This window comes from Haliotis cracherodii, unplaced genomic scaffold, assembly GCF_022045235.1.
Source record: "Haliotis cracherodii isolate W230 unplaced genomic scaffold, xgHalCrac1.p SCAF_1, whole genome shotgun sequence".
NCBI lineage: Eukaryota > Metazoa > Mollusca > Gastropoda > Lepetellida > Haliotidae > Haliotis > Haliotis cracherodii.
Window position 1 is genome coordinate 58,792,821 of NW_027266264.1, and position 26,810 is coordinate 58,819,630.

Sequence of the window (26,810 nt, forward strand, 5' to 3'; positions counted from 1 at the left end):
GGTCAAGGCCATCTATACAATGTCACTGTCAGTGTTGTCTGCAATTATGACAACTGGGTCAAGACCATTTATAAGATGTCACTGCCAGTGATGTCTGCACAAAGTCATCTGGGTCAAGGCCATCTATAAGATGTCACTGCCAGTGTTGTCTGCACAAAGTCATCTGGGTCAAGGCCATCTATAAGATGTCACTGTCAGTGTTGTCTGCATAAAGTCATCTGGGTCAAGACCGTCTGTAAGATGTCACTGTCTGTGCTCTGTGCAATATGTGAACTGGGTCAAGGCCATCTATAAGATGTCACTGCCAGTGTTGTCTGCATTATGACAACTGGGTCAAGGCCATCTATAAGATGTCACTGCCAGTGTTGTCTGCATTATGACAACTGGGTCAAGGCCATCTATAAGATGTCACTGCCAGTGTTGTCTGCACAAAGTCATCTGGGTCAAGGCCATCTGTAAGATGTCACTGCCAGTGTTGTCTGCATAAAGTCATCTTGGTCAAGACCATCTATCAACTGGGTCAAGATGTTAATTTACTAAACCAGCTATGAAAACCCAAGTCAAAGTACAGTTGACTCCACAATGGCTTGCAGAACAGACAAACGAAATTCACATCTGCATAAGACGAAAGAATTATCACAAACAGATATCAGAACAACAATCACTGATATCACTTCTGATTTTTATTGCAGAAATAAATTATCACATGTGGTCACATTACACCACTGGTAACAAATTTGCAGAACTTTCCATATCCTCGATTGTTATAGAGAGAGCAAGCAGAAATCCCATCTTAACGTGTGCTTGGAACATGAATGTGCTGATTTATTTGTTCTCATAGGTTACTTTTGTGAGGTTAAAGGTATTCTCAGCACACCTGAACTGCAATAGGTCACATGACCATCACATGAGACAATACATTCTGGCAGCAGTCATGGCCCTGATAAACATCCATATCAAATTGTATACTTTAATATCATACTGGGTTGCCATGAAACAAAACTTAATGCTGCAGGATCTGGTATCATGCCAATTACAATGAAATCATTCAATATCACAACTCCACTGTTTCCTGAGGTATTATTTAGTTGAATGAGTTTTCTCAGTCTGTTTACAAATAGTAACTTGGTCATCTGTTATTTAAAATGATATCTCATTCATTCAAAATATTCAAAATGTTCAATTTGACATGCTTCCCAATCTTAGGTCAACTTGAAGTATGTGCATAATTTAACCCAAAAATTTAGAGTATAACTAATGTTGAGAGAACTAATTTTATATGAAGTTGTATTTAAACAGCAAAACTACACATATCTATAATAAATCAATATGAACCCTTATGGTCATTACCTGTAAAAATTAATCATGTACTATTAGCTGTAATAAGCACCTTGAAATTGACAAAGGTGTTTGTGTGTGTGTGTGTGTGTGTGTGTTGGGGGGGGGGGGGGGTTGCTTACTAACACCATACACGGTGAGCTAAATGTTAGTCAGTGATCTAGCAAAATTAACATTTTTTCGATAATAGTTACAAAGCAATTACAAACTCCTGAAACATTCTGGTGTTTGTATACTTGTAAAAAATAACTTTTGTCTGGCTTAATATGGTGAATATAGTACACCAAGTATACAAAAATATACAATGTATTTTCAAAACAACCATGTACAATTCCTTCAAGTCGTACATGTTTTGAGTGTTCTATGTGTTCAAAATGATTTTCACAAGAACAATTGGCTCCTCTAACATTGTAAGCTGCAATATGAACAAACACAGTCGTACAACATTAGAAAGTGGTTTAATGGGTCCGCTGAACCTATTGGTGGACCCTTGTGGTGTGTATTGTTTCGGATATACTACACCTGATTCTTTCATATGATTTCGTTAAACTGTCATGACAGATTAACTACAGTAAAATGGAAGAATCGGGTGTTCTTATAACAACATCTATGAGAAGTACATATAATATATTTTAGAAAACAGTTGACATTATGCTGTAAAGACAAGGAGTCAGTCTTCAATAGAAGGTGTCTCATCTTCACAACAAGAAAATCTTGAGTAGATACTGACCCGGGACAAAGTTAAAGATGTTTCTTATAAACTATTTAAATATGAACCAAAAAATGTCAGAAATTTATACAAACAATCAAATAAAGTAAAAATGTTCATGAAATAAACTTTGGTCTCCTTTTTCTTCTTATGGCTACTTATGTGGGTCTTGCGAAGTTGCAGTATCAATAAAAAGAGCTGACACAGAGAGCAAGGGATAAAGGTACTAGGTTTGTTACATCTAAACTTCCCCTAAGTCAACTCATTATGATGCTACAACACTGAACCCCCAACCTGTAGGCTCCTGGTACAGAACACTGAACATGCCGGACCGCCTTGTGCCAAGATCATTCTCTACAAGCGGGCTGCCACACGTGGGGCTTTGAGCTTCATCTCGTCCATGAAAGGCTTCATGTGCTTGTGGTATGCATCTGCGACCTGAAATAAACATTATGTACTCAATATGCTATCCACTATCCCCTTCACAGCCATCTATTTCTGTGGAACAATGAAACATAGTATCAAAAGTATGACAGGAGGCACAATATTGATAAATTTATTAGGACTGGCTATTTATATATATCATGGAGGTCGATAATTAAATATCTATTAATTATCGATAAATATCAGAGAAGTAATCCTGAGCTAATACACAAAAAATCTTTCGAAAGAAATCAACTTATTTCCCTCAACTGGCGAATTGTGGCACATTTGTGCAGGAATTACTTTGTGGACATTAAAGGCATAACAAAGACAGTTACATTCAATCTACAGCAATTGACATACTTGACAAGTCTGTTTTGTTAAATCTCAAATTTTTTTCATCACAATAGTTTATGTAAGATATTGTAGATGACATAATTTTCATATCTATAATCAATAATTCTTCCATCGACGATAATTCTGATTATTGATCGTTTTTGCCGGCCCTAAAACTTATCATATCATTTTGGAACAAGCCGACTTGAAGTGAGTTGCTTTTATTGTTGTTTTAACTGTATCTTAGTAATATTGATTTGTCCAATTCACACAAGAGATACACAAGTTGTAGACAAATACCACTGAAACAGATGAACATGGATGTGGTGCTGTCACTAATTATCCGCACCGGATAGATACAGGCTTCAAATCCATGACAAGTAGATCCCATGGAATTCAACCCTGGGACTTGCTCTGCTGTGTACAAGTTACTGAGTCTAGGGAGTTAACTGACTGTAAAAGTCTAGTTTCCAGCCTTGCTGAACAAGGTTGGAATTTCTGGGCTCTATCGTAGCACCACCACTGGTTATCATGAGTTATGTCCCTTCTATGTCCCTACTATTGACCAATCACATTCCACCTCTCATATCACTTGTATTTGCTTCAAATAAAATGGCATCGTCCAGTGAAGACAGGTCTTACTTTGCGGAGTGCATCTAATCACGTGAGCACCTTGATTAAAAACATGAAAAAATTTGGAAACTAAATGTTGATGCTTAGCTGTTGGTACACATGCTTTGAAAATCCTGCAATCAAAATGAAATCTGCATAGCAGTTTACAAATACAAACAGGATGTCAATTTCATTACACAACTTTGATTAGACTTATGCATAAACTTGTTAGTCTAGCCAAAATATAACTCCATAATTCCAGCCTCGTATGGCAAGGGTGTCAGCCTAAAGATACAGCTGCCAAACAACACACACAGTTGTCAGCCTACACACACAGTTGTCATTCTACACATAGTGGTCAGCCTACACATACTGTGGGTCAGCCTACATATACAGTTGTCAGCCTTCACACACAGTTCTCAGCCTACACACATGGTTGTCAGCCTACACACACAGTTGTCAGTGTACACATACATTTGTCAGCCTACACATACATTTGTCAGCCTACACACACAGTTGTCAGCCTACACACATAGTTGTCAGCCTACACACATAGTTGTCAGCATACACACACAATTGTCAGTCTACACATACAGTTGTCAACCTACACATACAGTTGTCAGCCTACACATACAGTTGTCAGCCTACACACACAGTTGTCAGCCTACACACACTGTTGTCAGCCTACACATTCAGTTGTCAGCCTACACATACTGTTGTCAGCCTACACATACTGTTGTCAGCCTACACATTCAGTTGTCAGCCTACACATACTGTTGTCAGCCTACACATTCAGTTGTCAGCCTACACATACTGTTGTCAGCCTACACATACTGTTGTGAACCTAAACATACTGTTGTCAGCCTACACATACTGTTGTGAACCTACACACACAGTTGTCAGCCTACACATACAGTTGTCAGCCTACACATACTGTTGTCAACCTACACATACAGTTGTCAGCCTACATATACTGTTGTCAGTCTACAGATACTGTTGTGAACCTACACACACAGTTGTCAGCCTACACATACTGTTGTCAGCCTACACATTCAGTTGTCAGCCTACACATACTGTTGTCAGCCTACACATTCAGTTGTCAGCCTACACATACTGTTGTCAGCCTACACATACTGTTGTGAACCTAAACATACTGTTGTCAGCCTACACATACTGTTGTGAACCTACACACACAGTTGTCAGCCTACACATACAGTTGTCAGCCTACACATACTGTTGTCAACCTACACATACAGTTGTCAGCCTACATATACTGTTGTCAGTCTACAGATACTGTTGTGAACCTACACACACAGTTGTCAGCCTACACATACTGTTGTCAGCCTACACATACTGTTGTCAGCCTACACATACTGTTGTCAGCCTACACATACAGTTGTCAGCCTACACATACAGTTGTCAGCCTACACATACTGTTGTCAACCTACACATACAGTTGTCAGCCTACACATACAGTTGTCAGCCTACACACATAATTGTCAGCCTACACATACAGTTGTCAGCCTACACACATAATTGTCAGCCTACACATACAGTTGTCAGCCTACACATACAGTTGTCAGCCTACATATACTAATTCCAGACCACAGTTCCTCGCACTAAAGCTAACTGAAGCTGAAGCTAAATAATAATAATAATAAAGTTCATTTCTTCAGCGCCATTCCGTCTATGTAGTCACTCATAGCACCTCACACAGGGTCATAGACACACCTAAAGAGATAAGTCTTTAGTTTTGTCTTGAAAGTGTCCAGAGTTGGAGATTGCCTAATTTCCACTGGAAGAAAATTCCAGAGCACAGATGCAAAGTGAGCAAAAGTTCTGTTGCTGAATGCTTTGAGTGAGACCATAGGGACACTAAACTGGAGTTTATGTGCTGATCTGAGATCTCGTGCTGGCTGGTGTAGGGTAAGAAGTTCACTCAGATAGGAAGGTGCTGTACTATAGTAGCACTGGTATGCAATGCACACGACTTTGTATTCAATCCTAGATCTTATTGGAAGCCAGTGTAATGATTTTAATAAAGGAGTGACATGTGCACGCTTATTTTGTCTACATATCAATCTGGCAGCAGCATTCTGCACACGTTGCAATTTGCTACATAGATCCTGTTTGATATTAATAAGCAGACTGTTAGCATAGTCCAACCTGGATAGGATAAGAGATCTCACGAGCTGATGTGCTGCATCGTATGTCAACATGGGTCTTATCTGACTGATATTTCGAATGTGGAAGTAGCAACTTTTGCAGATATTGTTTACTTGACAATCCATATAAATAATGGTGATTGATAGTTCTTGGTAACTGTGCTGCAAGGAACAGGGCCTGTGTGTGATATTGCATGCTACGTTTTATATCCTTATTTCAAGCATGTACTTACATCCTTCTCATTCAGTTTGGAATTCTTTGCATATTCAAAGATTGCCTCATACACATTGCCATCAAAGCGACCCAGGGCACTCTTGAGGACATTATCAGGGGTGTCGAACGCATCTACGAAGGCCACTGCATTGGGTCTGATCTCAGCCAGGAGGTCCAGAAGTCGCTGATTCAGCATTGTCGCCTGCTTGCTGCTGACGTAGCCATCCTGAACATAGTAATGTCTCTCCTTTTACATCAATAACACAGTCAACTTTCCTTAACAGTGAGTGAGTGAGTGAGTGAGTGAGTGAGTGAGTGAGTGAGTAACTGTATTTTCATGCCCCTTTACACCATATTCCTGCAATATCAATGCAGAGGATACAGAGAAATAAGTGAACAATTGGGATGAGCACCTCTTCATTCCCCCTCTGGATCTGCGTATGTATGGTACCTATATTCCCAGTCTTCTGTGTGGTGAAAGAATGCTTTAACCATTAGTAAGCTACTTATGAGCAATCAAACCATCAATGCCTTGCAATTGTCCATATACATTGTGATATACCTCAAAGCCAATATATCAATGACAATGTAAAATATCATTTGGTTTTATCAATGCCATGCTACAACATCAAGAAAATCAACAGAGGCAATGGACTGAAAAGCATGACTAAAAATTTACTTCATCACTCATTCCTAGCAAGAAAACATTCTTTAGGGGCTGACCATTTGATATTTGGGGGGAAGGGGCTGCGGTCTGATAGAATATTATGTTTGGTCCCTTACTTCATATAAGATAATCAGAGTTATCTCCCTTGTTGCAAGTTCCCTCGTATTCTACCAATTCTAAGAAATACAGGTGAGGTGAGGTGAAATTGGGTTTAACGTCACTTCCAAGATTATTGCACTTATATACCGACGTGCATACACATGTGTGTGTGTGTGTGTGTGTGTGTGTGTGTGTGTGTGTGTGTGTGTGTGTGTGTGTGTGTGTGGCTCCTTGTACTAATCCGGACTGATGCGGATTTATAGTGCTAGCCCACTGATATACCATGCCGAAGTTTAACATGAATACCTCACTCAATTACAGAAATACTGACTCCCAGCCGACCAGTCCTTGTTTGAGCCCCTTAATGCCGAGCGCCAGACAGGGTAACAACAAGTGCCATCTTTTAACGTCTTTTGGTATGAGGCGGCCGGGGATCAAACCCCAGACTTTCCGCTCTCTGGGTGGACGCTCTACCTCTAGACCACGGAGGCGGTCTCTAAGAAACACAGCCATATAAGCCTTCATATCATGTTGAATACTGCAAGGTAATCTACACATCAACTGGAAGATAACAAGTCTCCATGATATTGTCAAAATAAAATTGAAATAGTGGCACAACACTTAGTAAAAACATAGCAATAGGGTCTTTACTATTGCAGTTCTACTGTGATAACAGTAATACCCCTGTAGATAGCCATGATGCTATCCAACACTTCAAGACTGTCTCAGGCTATTCATCATAACTGTTAAAATGCAATTTGCAGACTGAAAAACATACCAAGTAATGTTCAGATGAAAACTTTCAAACCATTATGTTTGTTACATTTGCAAAATTTAACAACAAACACCTTGTTGATGTTCCTCTGTAAATGGTGATTCTAGTCATTAAGGGTGCTTTGTTACTCACAATCATGAACTCTCCCAAGTTGTCGACGATGCCGTACACAGCATACAGCTGACACAGGGTGTTGAGGGCGGACCTCGCTGCAGCATCAGACACACCCACCGACAGCTTGTCCATAAATGTCTTCAGGACAAACGCATGGCAGAATGCCTGTAATATAAACAACAGCCAATAACCACACAATCACACATTTAAGTTTGTATGTTTGTTGTCGAACACTTTGTCATAAAGGTCGATAAATAATGGAGCCCAACAGTCCAACCTACATCAGGAGCATCGACCTGGGACACGATGACATCTATCAACCAAGTCATTGAGTCTGACCACCTGATCCCCTTAGTAAACCTCTTACGACAAGCATGGATTGCTGAAGACCACTTCTAACCCGCATATGAAACATGTTGAAAGGGAGTATTGGGTTGTCCAAGGTGTTTGTACAGTGAACACAGTTAAAAGATCTACAATACGATATAACTGCATTTTGTGGACCTTGAAAAGTAAAACTTATTTTTATTTAATATTTAGCAATAAAATGTTCAAAAACATAGATTCTGTTTTCATCAGCAAGGTCATTGGTAAAAACTACCAGTTGGGCTACATGTATATTTTCTATAAATACACCATCATTGTTCCATAATATCTTCTGTACTAGTATTTGTTTTGTGTTTATGTTTGTTGTTTGTTTAATACGGCAGTCGGTAAATTATCAAGCCTGGACCAGAGATTCCAGTGATTGAGATCATGAGCATCGATCTACGCAATCGGGATATGATGATCAACCAAGTCAGCAAACCTGACCACCCGATCCCGTTATGACAAGCAAATTCACACATTACGGTAAGGATATACACAATTCAAAAACATTTTCCCAAATTACCCTGGATATTTAAAATTACGGTTGTATTATATCTTTTATATTATTTGAATCTGATATCATGATATAATCAATCAATCTTATGAAAGGATTGTCCCCATTATTTTGGGAATATTTATAACATTGTGGATATGACATTGTATCTCTTTTTCTTCAGTCTTGTTTGCCTCTCCAGGTAAATCAAAACTTCTTTTGAAATTCTTCTATTATGAGATCTGTAGTATTTGGAACAAATGACTTAACTTTGGCAGTAATAAGGATTTTCAACTTTCTTTTCTTCCTAATTGTGTTAAAGTTCGTGCAGACCATGATTTCATTTCTTTGTCAACTTTTGTAAATTTATCTCTGTAGTTTAAATCCACCAAACATCAAATGGCGTGCGAAGATTCTCTGTAAGTATCTGCACTCACATTGGCTGCAGCAACAAGCTGTACTGAGGCCTGATTGGATGCCTGCTGACCTGTCTTCCCTGATGTGACCAATCCCTGCACTCGACCTGCCGCCTCTGTGATAAGTCTGACAACATAATAATGATGACAACATACAGAAAGGCAACAACACATAGTAACAGAACACAGTGACAACAGATGCTGACAACATACCGATAAACACATAGTGACAACAGATGGTGACAAGATACCGATAAATACATAGTGACAACATACCGATAAACACATAGTGACAACAGATGGTGACACCGTTCAAAATTAAGCATTCAAGTCAAGATGTCTTTGTCATAAGATAGCCCAGGTGACCTTAATTTGAACACTGGTCTAAACATGATCAATTGATGACTACAGAGAAGATTCCCAAACAGTTAGTGGACCTACCTGACAGCTCTGTGTTCATAGGCATCAAACAGTGCCGTGAGCTCCAGCCTGCTGTCGATGGAGCTGGAGCCCCGTAAGGGTCTGTTCAAACAAGACACCAGGCCAGGCAGCTTGGCCCCAGACTTGGCCTGAGCAAAACATTTCAACAGGAACCTGAAAGATGAACACATTTATCAACAACTCTCAAAATCAAGCAAACTGCCAATCTCGGTTTCCTGCTAACAAATTTGATAAAAAGTTTCATATGTACAGATGTAACTTTAGGCCACGATAAATAACTTTTAAAAGTTTTGTATCCCAAATTTTCAAACATATGACTCATTGGCATTAAAGTTTGGTGTGTCTTGAACGGACTATACAAGGCGTTAAAGCCCCATCTGCGGTAGTAACTACCGCACTCTAGTGGGCGGAGCTTATACAAGTGATCTGACAGGTCAATATGACGTCAAGATAACACATACATTTCATTGGTTAATGCGTAAACGGGTGACGTCATGTAAACACCCACCCACGTGGGTCGTTTGACAACAAGGACGTAAGTTTTAATGGTAATATAAATATCTACCAAACGATTCCAGGACTTTTCAACAAACGCGTACGTCTTTGGTTTCAAAACCTACCTGCCATGTCGTCTTCACATCTTCATAAAATGATACAGTGGAATATCCACGATTTATCCAACACAGTCCAACACACAAATTATATTTCTATAGATCTCTGGACGAGAACGAAATACGTTTGTCGTGATGCATATGAGCAGTGTAAATGAACAAGAAACATAACATGTGTTGGGGCACCAATCGTTATCCTGTGATGTACGGTATATCTGCAGTTTATAAATAGCATTTCTCACAATATATACGGCAATCGGTGATTTCAACAATGTTTTTCTTCGTTGTGTTCATCTTGCTTCATCTGGAATCTGGATGACAACGATCGTGTAGAAAACCCTGGTAATGGTCAAACATATTTTCAAGTGATAAAAGTAGGTTTTTGTCGTTTCCGTGACATTCTTTCATTGCCAAGTAGATCTAGCAATGTATTTTGGCAAAGTCACACTTGTCCGATGAAGCCCTTATGCTGAAGTAACTCGATCCGTGAAACTTGGCGGGTCCCAGTGACCCAAATCCCTGTTGATTGGCATGCCAAGTGTCATTTGCATAAGGCCATCCATATTGTTTGTATGTGTTTCTCTCCTCAAGCCTAAACTAACCAGAGAGCGGGCGGACGAAATAAAATATATTACTTATAAAAAAATCTCTTTCAATAATTGTGTAAGTTATTTTATGACATTTAAAAAAAGTGTTTAACACTTGGTACTAGAATCTAGTCTATGAATTAAGTTATGATGTAGATCGATTCGCTTTGCTTCGGAAACGAATTTTTAATAAACAACGGAACAAAGATAAAGTTGACCTGGTTCTTTTATGACGGTGCAATGGTAAATCTAGTAGTATTTCTTTTATTAGATCGGTGCGCAATTTTCCACAGCGTCAGCAAAATTGAGACACGAAGACATATTATTTCACGTCGGAATGGAGATATAAATAATAAAATACGGACAGCCTCACAGACTTCGAAACGATGTTCAGATAAATATTAGTTCACATTAATTCTGTCATGTGAAAATGGGTTTTAACATTATTTTCATCAAGCTTACATTCAGGTCGCTGGCTACTTCGGCATTAACACATGTTTTGTCTCGAAGCTCAAAGCAACAATGTTTCTCTCAGATACATTTTTCTCTCCATTCATGACGAACATCTGTCAAAATTTCAATGCCTCAACAATCTTCCTGGGCAGTTGAATTCAACAATGTAATACACACGGCCTCATTCACGGCGTCATCGCAAAAAATTCCTTCCAAATACCCACCACGTGTTCAGGGTTACGACCTTTGGATAAATTAATAAATTAATTTGCATTTTTAGAAAAGATTTTTTTTCGTGAATATTATTATTAAAAACTATCCTGTACATGGTACTTTTGGATTGCACTGCGTATTTCTTTTATTACTTTCTAAAAAAAATTGTTTTCCCCTTTCTGACCACGCGATCTCCTAGCAACCACGCCCCATGAGCGCATCGAGTTGCTGCTTACAACTGTCAAGAACTTTGCAATTTCGCTTGTCTTCAATATGAGCAACAAAACATTTTCATGTGAAGCCTAATTTGACGAAGATTTGTTCGAGATATTCAGGGAGCCTTTGGTCATTTCGATTATGACATTGGTGACTTTATCGTGGAGAAAGTTCCAATTCAAGATGACATCATTCCGATTCACAACTCGAATCGACAAGATGGCGCCTCTCTTCCCGCCCTTGCAAGTGCAACAGAAACTTTGATAAATTCAGTGCCGATTCTTGGGATTAGTGAATCAATGTGACAGCTAGATTTCATTGTGGAACCAGATGAAGCCGAATATGTATGTTCACACTTCTTTTGTCAACCATGCGTGACACAGCACAGGCAATCACAGTTGGGGAATGGTGCGGCCACCATGTTGCAGAAATTCGTGGATTTGAACACATTGCTTCTGGACTGAGCTAAATAAACGAAGTGTTTGGAGACATCGTAGATACTTGGACTTGAAGAAACGTAATTAAACGTTGCAGCAGATGAAGGATTTGTGTGGACAAAACGGGAAAGGGATCCCAGATTGTATTTCAAAACTTGTGCGCGAAGTGTATCCAAATACCCCGAACAAACATATACATGGGACAAGTGTGGATCTAATGATCAAACTCAGTTTTGTGTGTGAAAATTCTGTGAAAGAAAAGGAAATTCATAATTAAAGTTGTCTTGGAATATAATTATGTATTGGAGTTTTCGTTTATCGTAAGTACAATATTATCTGGATACGCCTTCTGTAGGTAAAAAAATCAAGTATATTTCGTTACTTATTTACCAGTTGCTTATGTGCATTGTTATGTTGATACACGTGACATATTCATCTATTGTAGTCAAGCTGAGAAATATTGGCGGAACTTCTGGTGCTTCAAATTAGGCCCCTTCCTAAACACTAGTTGAAAATCTGTGTAATAATTTAAGTTTTATGAATATAAACTAATTATTGTGTGGCACAAATCTAACTGTTGAATGCAAATGACCAAAACTAAACAAATATCTGTAATTTTCGGATTGAACTGAAAGAATCGCGTCGTCAATTTCGTATTTAAGTATCGTTACGGTTACATTAACCGAAATTGATATTCTGCTGCTGTTCTGCCGTAAAAATATGCAACACAATTCCCTTTGACCACAAATGCATTGAATGTGTCACATGTACATCTGACCATGTGCTTTGCTATTTATAGCACTAACGTAAATAAGCTCCGCCCACTGTGATCGATGCAGACGCCAAACACGATCGATTCGATTTTTTAGGATAAAACTACAGAAAATTTATTGACTTATATCTTAACATGGAGCCATTTATTGTATCCATGGTTTGTCATTCAAGTTGATACGAAGTTTGACGGTCAATGGTGATCTTGTTCCCGTATGGTTTTCAAAAAACCTCTCCCGACACTCGGTTGTGTTTACATTGTCAGTCATTGTTCGAAACTGAAACACCGCCACCTTGCGGGCTATTTATAGTCAGGGTGGGGCTTTAAATGCCAGCGGTGATACACATGAAGCAGATAGTGTATTCCATCAAGTAATGAAAGAAAGGAACACAGGGAGCAGATAGTGTATTCCATCAAGTAATGAAAGAAAGGAACACAGGGAGCTGATAGTGTATTCCATCAAGTAATGAAAGAAAGGAACACAGGGAGCTGATAGTGTATTCCATCAAGTAATGAAAGAAAGGAACACAGGGAGCTGATAGTGTATTCCATCAAGTAATGAAAGTTTCATCAAGTAATGAAAGAAAGGAACACAGCGAGCAGATAGTGTATTCCATCAAGTAATGAAAGAAAGGAACACATGAAGCAGATAGTGTATTCCATCAAGTAATGAAAGAAAGGAACACAGGGAGCAGATAGTGTATTCCATCAAGTAATGAAAGAAAGGAACACAGGGAGCAGATAGTGTATTCCATCAAGTAATGAAAGAAAGGAACACAGCGAGCAGATAGTGTATTCCATCAAGTAATGAAAGAAAGGAACACAGCGAGCAGATAGTGTATTCCATCAAGTAATGAAAGAAAGGAACACATGAAGCAGATAGTGTATTCCATCAAGTAATGAAAGAAAGGAACACAGGGAGCTGATAGTGTATTCCTTCAAGTAATGAAAGAAAGGAACACAGCGAGCAGATAGTGTATTCCATCAAGTAATGAAAGAAAGGAACACATGAAGCAGATAGTGTATTCCATCAAGTAATGAAAGAAAGGAACACAGGGAGCTGATAGTGTATTCCTTCAAGTAATGAAAGAAAGGAACACAGACAGCAGTTTTCTTTGTAGGAAATTGGACGTGGGAGTTGGAGATACAGAACTGACTTTTTAAGACCTAACCTGAAACACCTACTAGCCCACATGGTGTGAAAACATATATGGACACCGCTAAAAATCTGAACTTGCCCTTGGGATACTTTGATATTAAACAAACTTAATCAGGCAGGCTGGCTTAGTTCCTAGCTGCATCCCTGAAAGGGCAGACATTTCTTTAACAATTTCTATGTCACTTGCTGACTTTGCACACTGAAGCATATCACCCAAAACAAATGTCCATGACAGTTCCCTGACAGACGACTGATGTCAAATGCAAGTGATATGAGAGGTGGAATCTGATTGGTCAATAGGAGGGACATTGAAGGGACATAACTTGTAAAAGCCACTGGTTCCACTACAATTGAGCCCAGAAATTCCAACCTAGTTGGGCAATGGTGGAAACTGGACTTGTCCAGTCAGTTAACTCCCTTTCCTTGGGAAGAAGCATTTCCCTGACACACCACTGATGTACCTTGCACTCTGAAGCATCATGACCATATTTTCCCCTTCGTAGGTACAAGCTGGAGTCAGATCCACATAGATCTTGGAGAAGCCGCTTGCGTTGCTGTAACCATGGCCACCACAGGACATGCGACACTCCTCCAGCATCCTAGAGGCTGCCCAGCTGCTGAAGGCTTTGAGACCTGATGAAAGGCCATGGAGCTATGGATGGAAGATATTGTAGGAGGAATAGAAAGGGCTTAAAGATCATAATGTCAACGGTCAAAATAATAAAGACATTTAAGTAGAACTATGTTACCGTATCTCATCAAGAAGAATTTACACTTTAACAAATCTGATATCAAAAGGTGGCACTTTAGAAATGTTATTGTTTTTTGTTCTAATAAATGGAACTAAAAGCCACCTACAAAAACATAATAATCCATGTTAATTCTTCATGCGCTTCTAAACAAGCTTTAACTGTAATTGATTTGTTTTAATAATTGATCATAAAAAGCAGTCTAGTACCTAGCATCTATTTACACTTGATAAGAGGGACACATGTTTGTCTTATTCGTCATACTGTACTGTAAATATCTCCTACAAATAAGAAGCATTTAATTTTTCCTGCACAACAGGCAGATAATGACATCCCAAATGAAATAAAAATATATCTAAATACACAAACTATTACTTTACTGTTTTGTTTACTTGAACCGGATCAGATATGTCAGTATTCAACATATTCTTATTCAACAAGTAGTGTGGGCCATTAGCCACCCAGTGTGAGAGAATTTTAATGTACAATATAAAAGATGAAACACTAGTTTTAACCACATTGCCTGAAGATAACAAAAGATAACTAACTTTTGAAAAGTGGAGATATCAGTTGAACCCATCAAAGTATTAAACTTATATAATGTCGGGTTCACATAGAATTTATGTGTCGGTAAAATATCAAATACACGAAATGTGTCAGAAAGGCTGACAGACATGAAGATATTTGGAATCAAGACCCAGCTGTACAAACATCCGTTGCCCTGTGTAATAAATCAGCTAAATTTCCATCTTGTTTGTTTGTTTCAGTATTCCAGCTATATGACGGTGGTATGAAATAATCGAGTCTGGACCAGACAATTCAGTGATTGACACCATGAGCATTGATCTAAGACATGCATCAACCAAGTCAGCCCACCTGTCCTGTTAGTCGCCACTTATGACAAGTATAATTCCCATCTTATGTGACCCGACTGTCCTCCATCAACCAAGTCAGCCCACCTGTCCTGTTAGTCGCCACTTATAACATGTATAATTCCCATCTGATGTGACCCGACTGTCCTCCATCAACCAAGTCAGCCCACCAGTCCTGTTAGTCGCCACTTATGACAAGTATAATTCCCATCTTATGTGACCCAACTGTCCTCCATCAACCAAGTCAGCCCACCAGTCCCGTTAGTCGCCACCTATGACAAGTATAATTCCCATCTGATGTGACCCAACTGTCCTCCATCAACCAAGTCAGCCCAACAGTCCCGTTAGTCGCCACCTATGACAAGTATAATTCCCATCTGATGTGACCCGACTGTCCTCCATCAACCAAGTCAGCCCACCAGTCCTGTTAGTCGCCACTTATAACAAGTATAATTCCCATCTGATGTGACCCGACTGTCCTCCATCAACCAAGTCAGCCCACCAGTCCTGTTAGTCGCCACTTATGACAAGTATAATTCCCATCTGATGTGACCCGACTGTCCTCCATCAACCAAGTCAGCCCACCAGTCCCGTTAGTCGCCACTTATGACAAGTATAATTCCCATCTGATGTGACCCGACTGTCCTCCATCAACCAAGTCAGCCCACCAGTCCCGTTAGTCGCCACCTATGACAAGTATAATTCCCATCTGATGTGACCCGACTGTCCTCCATCAACCAAGTCAGCCCACCGGTCCCGTTAGTCGCCACTTATGACAAGTATAATTCCCATCTTATGTGACCAAACTGTCCTCCATCAACCAAGTCAGCCCACCAGTCCCGTTAGTCGCCACCTATGACAAGTATAATTCCCATCTGATGTGACCCAACTGTCCTCCATCAACCAAGTCAGCCCAACAGTCCCGTTAGTCGCCACCTATGACAAGTATAATTCCCATCTGATGTGACCCGACTGTCCTCCATCAACCAAGTCAGCCCACCAGTCCCGTTAGTCGCCACTTATGACAAGTATAATTCCCATCTGATGTGACCCGACTGTCCTCCATCAACCAAGTCAGCCCACCAGTCCCGTTAGTCGCCACCTATGACAAGTATAATTCCCATCTGATGTGACCCAACTGTCCTCCATCAACCAAGTCAGCCCAACAGTCCCGTTAGTCGCCACCTATGACAAGTATAATTCCCATCTGATGTGACCCGACTGTCCTCCATCAACCAAGTCAGCCCACCAGTCCCGTTAGTCGCCACTTATGACAAGTATAATTCCCATCTGATGTGACCCGACTGTCCTCCATCTCACCTGTGGCAATTCTTCCAGGGCCCCCTTCTCTATCTGCTCCGTAACACGCAGGTACACGTCCACCATGTACCTCCCAGCAAACCACAGTGCGTAGGACGTAGCCAGGGCTGGGAATACTCGGTGCTGCTGTGTCTGGTAGTCTAGGACCTGTGCCTCCTCACCTCTGCAACAAAAGCAACTCTTGAACCAAGGCAATGCAAAGCCATCTGTAACCATGGCAACACACAGGCCTCTGTAACCATGGCAACACACAGGCCTCTGTAACCATGGCAAATAAAGACCTCAGTACCATGGCAACACAAACATTTATGTAACTATGGTAATGCAAAGACCCATATGTAACCATGGTTACAGCAAGACATCAGCAACACAGGACCATGCTGAGAGTGAGTGAACGTTGTTTATAAGCTGCAGTGCCCTTGTGGAGAATCCAACACTCCAGAGAAAACAAGGAATTCTTTAACCCCATTCTGTAATTCTGTGTCTGCAAACATAACTGTCAAGATGAACTAGCAGGAACTAGCATTGTTATGTTGTAATGCTCACTTGGGGCTGACTTCAGTCTGTCTGCGCACAGCGCTGTAGCGGATGGCAATGGTGCAGGCCTGGCCCAGGCTGCGTGCAGCGTCGTTGGTGATGACGGAGCGTATGAAGACCATGGACCCATAAACGAGCTTGTCGTTGTCTGGCTTTATGAAGGTCCCATCTTCCAGCACCTGGCAACACACATTCAGGCAGACATGAACACAGAACTAGTTCCCCATTTCCACCTCATTATGCTGACATAACATGTTAAATAGAAATGAGTTTGTCACAATCAAATTTTATTGTTCAGAATTTGTCAGCACCGTTGACAGATTAAGTGGTGCTCTGTTACATAAATGTTTATATTATCATAAATGAGAAAATAATATCAAAAGTAACAAGATTATATTTCGTTATTTAAAAAAAATAAATTTGATAGAGTGACATATTTCTACCAGTATTCCTTTTGCCGTTTTCACAAAAAAGGGCTTCAAACATTAACCCATATTCGGACACGAACCAGCGTTAGCTACTTTATTCTACATTGCTGCTTTTTCTCATCCTTAATGTCTTAGGCTAAAAAAAATAATAGTGTTGGTTCTCAGGCACCACCCGCATCATCATAAAGTCTGCCGCACGTTTTGTTTTTATTTCCATTTTCAAAAAAATCTAAAAAATCTGAATACTTGAACACAATGCACAAACAAAATCGAAAATGGAAACAAAAACAAAATGTGCAATGAACTTTATGATGATGTGGGCAGTGTCTGAGAACCATGACTATTATTTTTTTAGCCTTATACAGCTATCCGTTAATTATCATCATGTGACTTCACAAGGTTGTACCTTTGCATATCTCATAAGCATATTCATCCTTGGGACACGGACATGATTCAACTTCAGAAAGCCATTGTCTATACTCTCATAGCCAAACTTGGTGCCAATGTCACCCACTGTCACACCTAGTGAAACAATACACACACATCAGTAACTTGTGGAGGTGCATCAAAAATATACACAGTGTCAGTTAGAAGAAGCCACAGTTTGTCAATAGTATGTCAGTGTACAAGTCAAGCATTACATACACTTCAATAATGAACACATCTTGTCAGCAGCAGTAGCTGCAGCAGCAGCTTTGTTTGTTTGTTGTTAAATGCCATACCCAGCAATATTCCAACTTTACGTCAGTGGTCAATAAATAATGGAGTCTGGCCAGACAATCCAGTGATTGACATCATGAACATCCATCCGCGCATTCGGGATACGAGATGTGAATCAACCAAGTCACCGAAGCTGACCACAAGACTTGTTATTCGCCTCTCACAACAAGCATAGTTGCCTCTAACAACAAGCATAGTTGCCTCTAACGACAAGCATAGTTGCCTCTAACTACATGCATAGTCGCCTCTAACGACAAGCATAGTCGCTTCTTATGACAAGTATAGTCGCTTCTTACGACAAGCATAGTTGCCTCTAACGACTCTCATAGTCGCTTCTTACGACAAGCATAGTCGCTTCTTACGACAAGCAAAGTCGCCTCTAACAACTCTCATAGTCGCTTCTTACGACAAGCATAGTCGCTTCTTACGACAAGCATAGTCGCTTCTAACGACAAGCATAGTCGCTTCTTACGACAAGCATAGCCGCCTCTAACGACTCTCATAGTCGCTTCTTACGACAAGCATAGTTGCTTCTTACGACAAGCATAGTTGCCTCTAACTACATGCATAGTCGCCTCTAACGACAAGCATAGTCGCCTCAAACAACAAGCATTCATTGCTGGAGACAATACCAACCCGGATCTTCATGGGTCAGCAGCATCTCTAGTAACAACATTTGCAGCATTAGCAGCAGTACTGACAGTAGTACTAGAAGTGCCACTAGTAGTAGTAGTAGCAGTGATGTTATTTTTGTTGTGTGACTTAATACATTTAGTTTCAAACAATTGATAAAAACACAGTACAAGATATAAAATTCCTGTTACCTGGCAGTGCCTGGTGGTTGTCAAGGCGACGAAGTGGCACGATGAACGCCTGTATCCCACAGTTCTGACCCTGGGTGAGCAGCTGGGCCATTACGACACAGTAGTTAGATGTCTTGCCCACTGGAATACACAACATATACACAGTGTTTGACACAAGTACTGCTCCCCAGTCACCTAACTTTTCTCCGGAACCAATGGCATATATATTAAATGGTGGTCCAGCAAAACATAAATTTGGGTGTGTTGTTTGGCATTGGCTTATCAACAAGTTCTAGTCAGTGTCACACACTGAAGTAATGTTCTGAAGACACCATTTCTTAAAGGGGGACCACATGCTCCTTCCCTTCTGGTGTATGTCTTGTTGCATACATTGCATTCATGCTTGTCGGACATTTTTGAGGATGAGTGACAGTTTGTCAGGCTGTACCGGTGGTGTCATTGTGACGTCATGCTGGTTGGTGACGTCATAGTTTCTTATGACGTTACAGGGAAAAGAGCGTTCCCAGGTTGTACTCACATGCCCCTGGCCAGAATTTGGTGGAGGTCAAGGTTGGAGAGTTGATGACAAACTCCTTAGACTTTGGATCATATGTTGCTGTGGTCTCCAAGCCTCGTACAAATGTACCTGGGATAAAAATGTTACCTGTGTGAAATCTGTTCATTATACATGGCACAAGAAAATTTCAAAAGGAAAACTTTGATTTTAGATAGTAGGTGGCATCTACTAGACATGATTATTTCCCCATTACAGAATTTGATATATTTTTTTCAAAATGGCTTAAAAGTGACAGTTGGGTCTGCATAAGAAGTAATTAAATTGGTGTGGTGTGGTCTAAAAAACAAACAAACTTGTAAATCTGATCTTGCACTTGAAATGGACAGTTGTCTAGTTTTCAAATAAAATCATGGTGTCTTACCATGTCCGAGTTCCGTCTGGGCATACGTCCCAATGACCTCGTATCTCAGGGATCTGGGGATCCATGCCTGTTTCTGCTCCTCCGTACCCATCTTCTCAATGGTCGGGATGAACATGCTGCTATGGAGACCAAACGCCGAGTTCTCATGAGCCATCCCAGCCCTGAGGAGGATAAATGCAAGGTGAGGGGAATGTCCATCAGCACGTGGGACTATGCCTTTTGATGGCATGTGGTTAGTATACCGATATATAGGACTTCAAAAATAAAACTTTACTTATGCCTAGTTGGGCGGTTTTTAAAGCAGGATTTAGTTAAAATCGTGCACTTAGGGTTAAAAGCACCAAACTTGAAACACTTCTACATCGAACAACTCCTAACATTTCTGGATATGGATCCAGTTCAGTAGCCCCTCCTGGTGGTAGAAAATCCAAGATGGCCACCAATGTGGCTGAAACCTCTAGTGACGCCATTCTATACTCAATATATCATAATTATTTGGTCAACCTTAGTAATTTATTCAGGATTAATTGCAACATTGCTATATATATTTCAAATGTAGCAGCCAGCATCCCCTGGTGGTGATGAAATCCAATATGGCTGCCAAAATGACTGAACTGGACAGGACGTTGACCGTTCTGAATCTCTGTTTGTGAACAATAGCTGACATCGTCCGAGCTTACTTGGCCTTTTTTTTTCCAGTGACATCACTGCGGGTCGAGGCTGATCAAGTGACTGGACTTTTATCTTGTTTGTAAAGAGGACACACTTTTTCCTTATGCCTTTCAGTGTGCTTTACATATTGTTTTGCATAATTGTATATAAATACACTAGTACAACTGCGACACTGAGGTCCATATCTTTACACAAAGCAGAGACCATAATAGATTCTATTTGATGGTCTCTGCACAAAGTGACTGTATCTCTAGCTCTCCAAAGGCCTCGATGACTGCACGTGAAGAATGAATATGCAAATGAATATAGTTTTTCACATTTTAGGATGTTTTCTCAAAGAAAGTTAAACATTTCATGAGATAATCCAAAATGAAACAGATGTAAAAAAAACATGAATCGACTGTGTCAGATGTGACGACGTGACACACATACTCGGCTGGCCGCAAGGAAGTCTGGGTAAGAAAATGATTGGCTTCATACGACTGAGGCATATTTATATTGTAATCTGGGCTTTGATAAACACTAGCTTCTAATCAAATCAAGCTGGCAATGGTATTTTGTAACTCATTTGTAAGAAAAATACTCCAATCTGCCTCTAATAAGAAGAAATAAGACTAAAGCCAGTTTACTCTGCGCAGCGCTTGTGTTGTCTGCTTCGCTGTACAGAGCTCTATTGTTTTGGTTTGAGAATTGAATAAGGCATGTGACATCACTTTCGGAAATTATTTAATGTCGATTTAAAAACACACAGAACTGTCGACATACTGTCCCTTTATTCTTCAGAAATTGTCGAATGTTTGTTCACAAAATCAGTATCATTTCTTCAATTCCATTAAATTTGGATTTAAACATTTCCATGTACAGTGTTACTGAATGTTTTAGTTTTTGGTACTAAAATTAATTCATTTGAAACAAGGCATGTATTCCATATGGCAGATCTGCAAAATCTATACTTGCGTAGAGTGACAGACATAGGAATCAAATCTTGTTAGCAATTACTGATCTGAGAGCACACAATCCAGGCAAAGAGGTCAATTAATGGGTCATCATAATCCCAACAAATAGATCCTCCAACTACAATTGCCCTTATGCCAATATTTCAGAATGAGCACACTATGTTGCTATGATACAGCATTCAATGAATGCGGTTAAACAGGCCGTTGAGGGAATGAATCCAGGTCAAATACCTGTGCTTGCCATGGATTAACTTCTGTATGCAAATGCTAAAACAATATGGAGACAGTTGCTTGATAAACATCCCACACTACAGAATGCTGCAGATGGGCTGGGAGAAGACATGTAGTAATATGTGAATATCCAAGTTGACACTCTTGGTCAGGTACAAGAACAACGATAGGGACTTATATACAGCACCTGTGAGCAGTCTTGCACAGACTGTAAATATTACAAAGCCATTCCTAGGCATGTAAAGTGCACTGCTCTGTGCCACTATGAAGGAAAGCTTTAGTTTCCAGTAACTAAATTATGGAACTGGAAACACATGCACGAGACTGATATTCCTTGTCACAGTAAGTAGATAAGTAAGTAAGTTGATATCAGAGGTTCATGGCATAAATGTCAATTGGTTGACAGGCAACTGTACCATGATACGGATAGATCATACACAATACATATACATTCATACAATGGCATTTAAAAATGTGTTTTGTTCATCATATCAAAACTTATCAACTTATTGAAAGAGCAAACGATATCAAATAATATCAATATTTGCAGTAGAAATGGACAATATCTAAAAATTAAGTTTGTCTGGCATCCACTTTGGATTTTCATCACCATTTGGGTTGCTAGATACTAGATTTGAATTAAATACATCATTGCTGCTATTAATCCTGAATAATTTGTATAAATTGACCAGATAATTATGACATTCTGAGAACTGATTGATATCATTAGAGATTTCAGCCATGTTGGTGGCCATCTTGGATTTTCTACCACCACTGCTAAACTGGATCTATATCCAGTAATGTATGGAACGGTTCAGTGTCTAAACATATGCTAAGTTTAATACTTTTAACCCAATATGAACTAATTTCTCCTTAACCGCCCACCTACATATATAAGGCCAGACTATTTATCAAACTTGGTTTACAGATCCGCTGACTCCTGAAAATTGAATTGTTAAAAAGCCCATTCCTAAATTAAAGCAGTGGTTGTTTCACTCCACCAACAAGGAATAAGTTATATGCTAAAAGATCAACTCATTTACGGGTGCTATCCCCACAAAAAAAATTGGAAATTGGAAGCATGGAAGGCAAAATTTCATACCCTTTCCCCCCCAAAAGAACTGTCACTATTATACCAAGGCTTATCCAGGAATTTTATCTAGATCTGTCACCAGACATGAAATACTGCATTCTTAACACATACAATTTCTAAACAGATGCAGAAAAAGTGAATGCTGCTATTTCATAATTTGGTACTACTTAAAATTAATTTCTATACACAGTCATTTAAGACAAATACAAACAGTCAAATGCTTCATGATCTAGCACAAGCTCTTGTATGCATGAATCATTTGGGAAACTCCATATCTTTGTTTAACTAACAAGGCGCAATGTTACGTCACTAGTGGTAGAGTAATGTATTCAATTATGATATTTCTCTGGGAACCTCATCTCTTAACCTGGGACGCCTCCAATTAAAGGCTTTGTGTCCTCTGGACCCCCCCAAGGTACATAACCCAGATAAATCCCCATTCTTGTGTTAAAATAGTTTCCTCGAATAACTAAAGTCATATCTTTGTACAGCTGATTTGTATTTCACTGATAACAGGACCAATAAAAGTGCCTTTAAACAATTTAAACTTTAAAAAAATCTGTTCTAAATTATCGAACACCACAGCTTTGATTATGACTTGATTGGTGCTGACTGTGCAAAAACAGCATCTTGACATATGAGTAGTGTTTATTAGTATTATTTTCAGATTTTCTCAACTTGTGTTACTGTTTCTATATCATTCAAAATATCAGTAGGCCTGCAATGGACACTCCACTTGAAATCATTTCCTACATAACTTTACTAGACTAGTGTCTAAATACACAGACGTTTGTTTCCAACTTGACCACCATTTCAGTTCCAGCTATGTCTTGTACTGCACTTACTCCCTGTAGCTGAATATTTCTTCCGGGTTGGTCAGTCCGAGCTCCTGTACTCTGTTGGTGTAGTATACTGTCTTGCGCATCACCTCCTCATACTTCTGTTCACGACTCAGTGTGTGCCAGTCAGGGCTGTTTGCAATCACGGGATCATTGATGGCCAACGATTCTGACAGAACAATTGACACAATAAACAAATAGTGCATGATTAGCAATTTATCGTATATGTTTGCGTGAAATGATTAAACAAATATTTTCAAGAAAATTTAAGAGTGACAGAGGGAAAGATTTTTGAACATTGGATTAGCATTGATTTAAATGATAATACATTTGAGTAAAATGCATCAAACGTTTGATAAGATCATTGTTTCAATTACCGGTACTCATTCACTGCAAGTGTTCTTTGGTAATGTCAGGAAGCCTCTCAGTTCCTCAAACCCCAAACTCTAAAATTTTGCTTGGTTCTGTTACCATGATTACTCTATCCTACTTAAACTTTGTGGGGCAACATTCATTATTTGTGACCCACGAGGAGAAGAGGGACCTTATGCATACCAGAATACAATTGTGCTGTGATGTCTTAAAGAAAGACTTTTGACGTCAACTTACTTCTGTAACATGTCTATATCTTATTTTCTCGTGTTAGTTCGTAATGTAATTTAAACATTATTGAAAAACATTTCAGCATACATTTCTGCATTCAATTAATCTGACATTATATCTAAAACTCCAACTATTACATAAACAGTTATAAGTCTGAAAATAGGACATTGCAGAAAATGAGCCCAAGTGTTTGATGCCATGTCTCTCTGTATAAAATATGAATTGAAGCTTGTGAATTGTACTTTTTGAGTTCCTAAGATACTGTAGTTTTAAAATATAATGAGAAGTTAAAATGTGATTTTTCACCCAAAAGGTCCTTGATCTTATGTTTGGTTGATTTAAGTTTTGACTTCAATAGTTTTTGCATTTATTTAGGTATAAATGTAAAAAACGATCATGGATGTGCATACTGCGTAAATCCGTTGAGCACATCTGTGTAGTGGATTTACTCCAAGTGTGAACACCGCTTTATAGATATGTCAACTATAATAACTTCACAGACTTCTTATACACACGAATTACTGCAGCCAGCATTACGAAATCAGCGACACCCTTCAGCGCATTATTGCAACACAAGCCCTGCTCATTCTACCATCAAACAATGAAGAAACAATAGCCTGTTTACACTAGTATAACGTTAAAGGCTTACCATGTGGTTTCAGAGATGTCAAACTTCATAAAGTTTATGACAGTTGGTAATGGTGAAGTGAAATGGGGTTTAACGTCGCGTCCAAGATTATTGCACTTATATAGCGACGTGTATGTGTGTGTGTGTGTGACTGCTTGTACTAGTCCAGACTGATGGCGATTTGTACTGCTAGCCCACTGAGATACCATGGCACAGTTTAGCATGAATTCCCCACTCAGCTACAGTATACTGACTCCGAGCCGATCAGTCCTTGTTTGAGCCCCTTAATGCCAAGCGCCAGACAGGGTAACAACAAGTACCATCTTTTAAGGTCCTTTGGTATGACGTGGCCGGGGATCGAACCCCGGACCTTCCGCATTCCGGGCGGACGCTCTACCACTAGAACACAGAGGCGGTCCAGTTGCTTATGGATGGGAAGTAAAATTCATGAATTGAAATATGAGGTTCACTTAATATCTGAATATATAGGACAAGAAAGAGAAACACAAATGCATTGCTGCACTTCAAAACAGAATATCTTTTACCTAATCTACTGTAAGTCTGAATCTTTAGCAGTTAAGGGACCAGTTCAAAAGTTTGAAGTCAGACATATAAATGAATTCCTTAAGTTGTGACACATACCCCCTATACCCCTACAACCCAAAAACCTTATTCTGAAAATGGTGAATTCCGGAGTTTAGTGGCCTCATTAGTCACACATTCTTGTTTTGCCCCGCTTTTTTTAGAGGTTTCATATCAACTCTGCCATTCTTTATCATGCACTGCACTAGAAGGACTCCCCACGAGTACCAGCAATAACTAAGCCCTATCTTGTGGAGAGATCGGACTTATCAATGCCAACTCCTGACAGCATATGAATGAAAATAGGATCAGAGTTTTTGCTGAGTTTAGTAACTGTATAAAACATTGAGAAATCAGATAAGTTGATCTTGTCGGATGGAAAACTTGTAGAGCCATTTATCCCCCGCTCACCATCTCTAAACTTAAGCAAATAAGATTTTATCAGACATCAAACGTCTGGTCAATCTCATTAAAAATCAGTATGTGCTTAAGTACTACCTATACGCAAAGTCATGCGGATGCGAGAACTAAGATGTGATTATGATGTGACTGAAGCCTGGGTGCTTTTATACAAAGCAATCATAGCGCTAAGATGAGTTGTAAGTGAGCGTAACTCCCATACCTTGCATACAGTTATGGCACTTGTACTAAGGTTGAAAAATTAATGTCTGTTGTAAGGTTACAGCTAGATAGAACTCCATAAACTAACACTGAATGGGACATTAATTGTCTACATAATAAAATGCACCATAGTTCTAGTTTTAGACATGGCTGCAGTTTATGAATCACAAACAGTGTCACATCTGTGCTGACGGTTTTTGTGCAATATGTATGACTGTCAAAATCATTTTGATTTTTTTTTTCATCTTTATTTACAACTTGGTGTTATTCAAAATAAATCCACACTTCCAATAAATAACGGTGATAATTTCTATAAGATCCAAATGCCGGTGTCACATGAGAGTGGACTTTGCTCACACCGAAAATTGTACAGTCACTGCGCTATTTGCAGATCTGGGGGGTATCTGAAACTTGATTCACTCGATAGAAATGTTAATAAGAAAAGACAACTCATGAAAAAATAACTCACGTAAATATCGCTTTCTTCTGACCCTCTCCGGCCCATTATATAAGACATAAGTCAGTTGTATGGGATCGAACGTAGCTCTCTTTCTCTCGCGAGCCAAATCAGGGTTTACTGTAGGAGACGCCATCTTGCC

At 39.5% G+C, this 26,810-nt stretch overlaps 1 protein-coding gene across 1 annotated transcript; it reads right to left on the reverse strand.

The window, feature by feature from the left end:
* Nucleotides 1-665: 665 nt before the first annotated feature.
* LOC139479911 (peroxisomal acyl-coenzyme A oxidase 1-like) lies at nt 666-26,810 on the reverse strand. The gene is made up of 14 exons (XM_071262831.1): nt 26,681-26,810; nt 23,784-23,946; nt 19,987-20,147; nt 19,587-19,694; nt 19,070-19,189; nt 17,932-18,047; nt 17,107-17,276; nt 16,561-16,723; nt 14,081-14,271; nt 9,172-9,324; nt 8,752-8,857; nt 7,471-7,617; nt 5,817-6,023; nt 666-2,485 (listed from the first exon to the last, which is right to left on the reverse strand). Exons 1-14 carry the CDS (start codon nt 26,802-26,804, stop codon nt 2,402-2,404), a joined length of 2,013 nt encoding a protein of 670 aa, XP_071118932.1. The 5' UTR covers nt 26,805-26,810; the 3' UTR covers nt 666-2,401.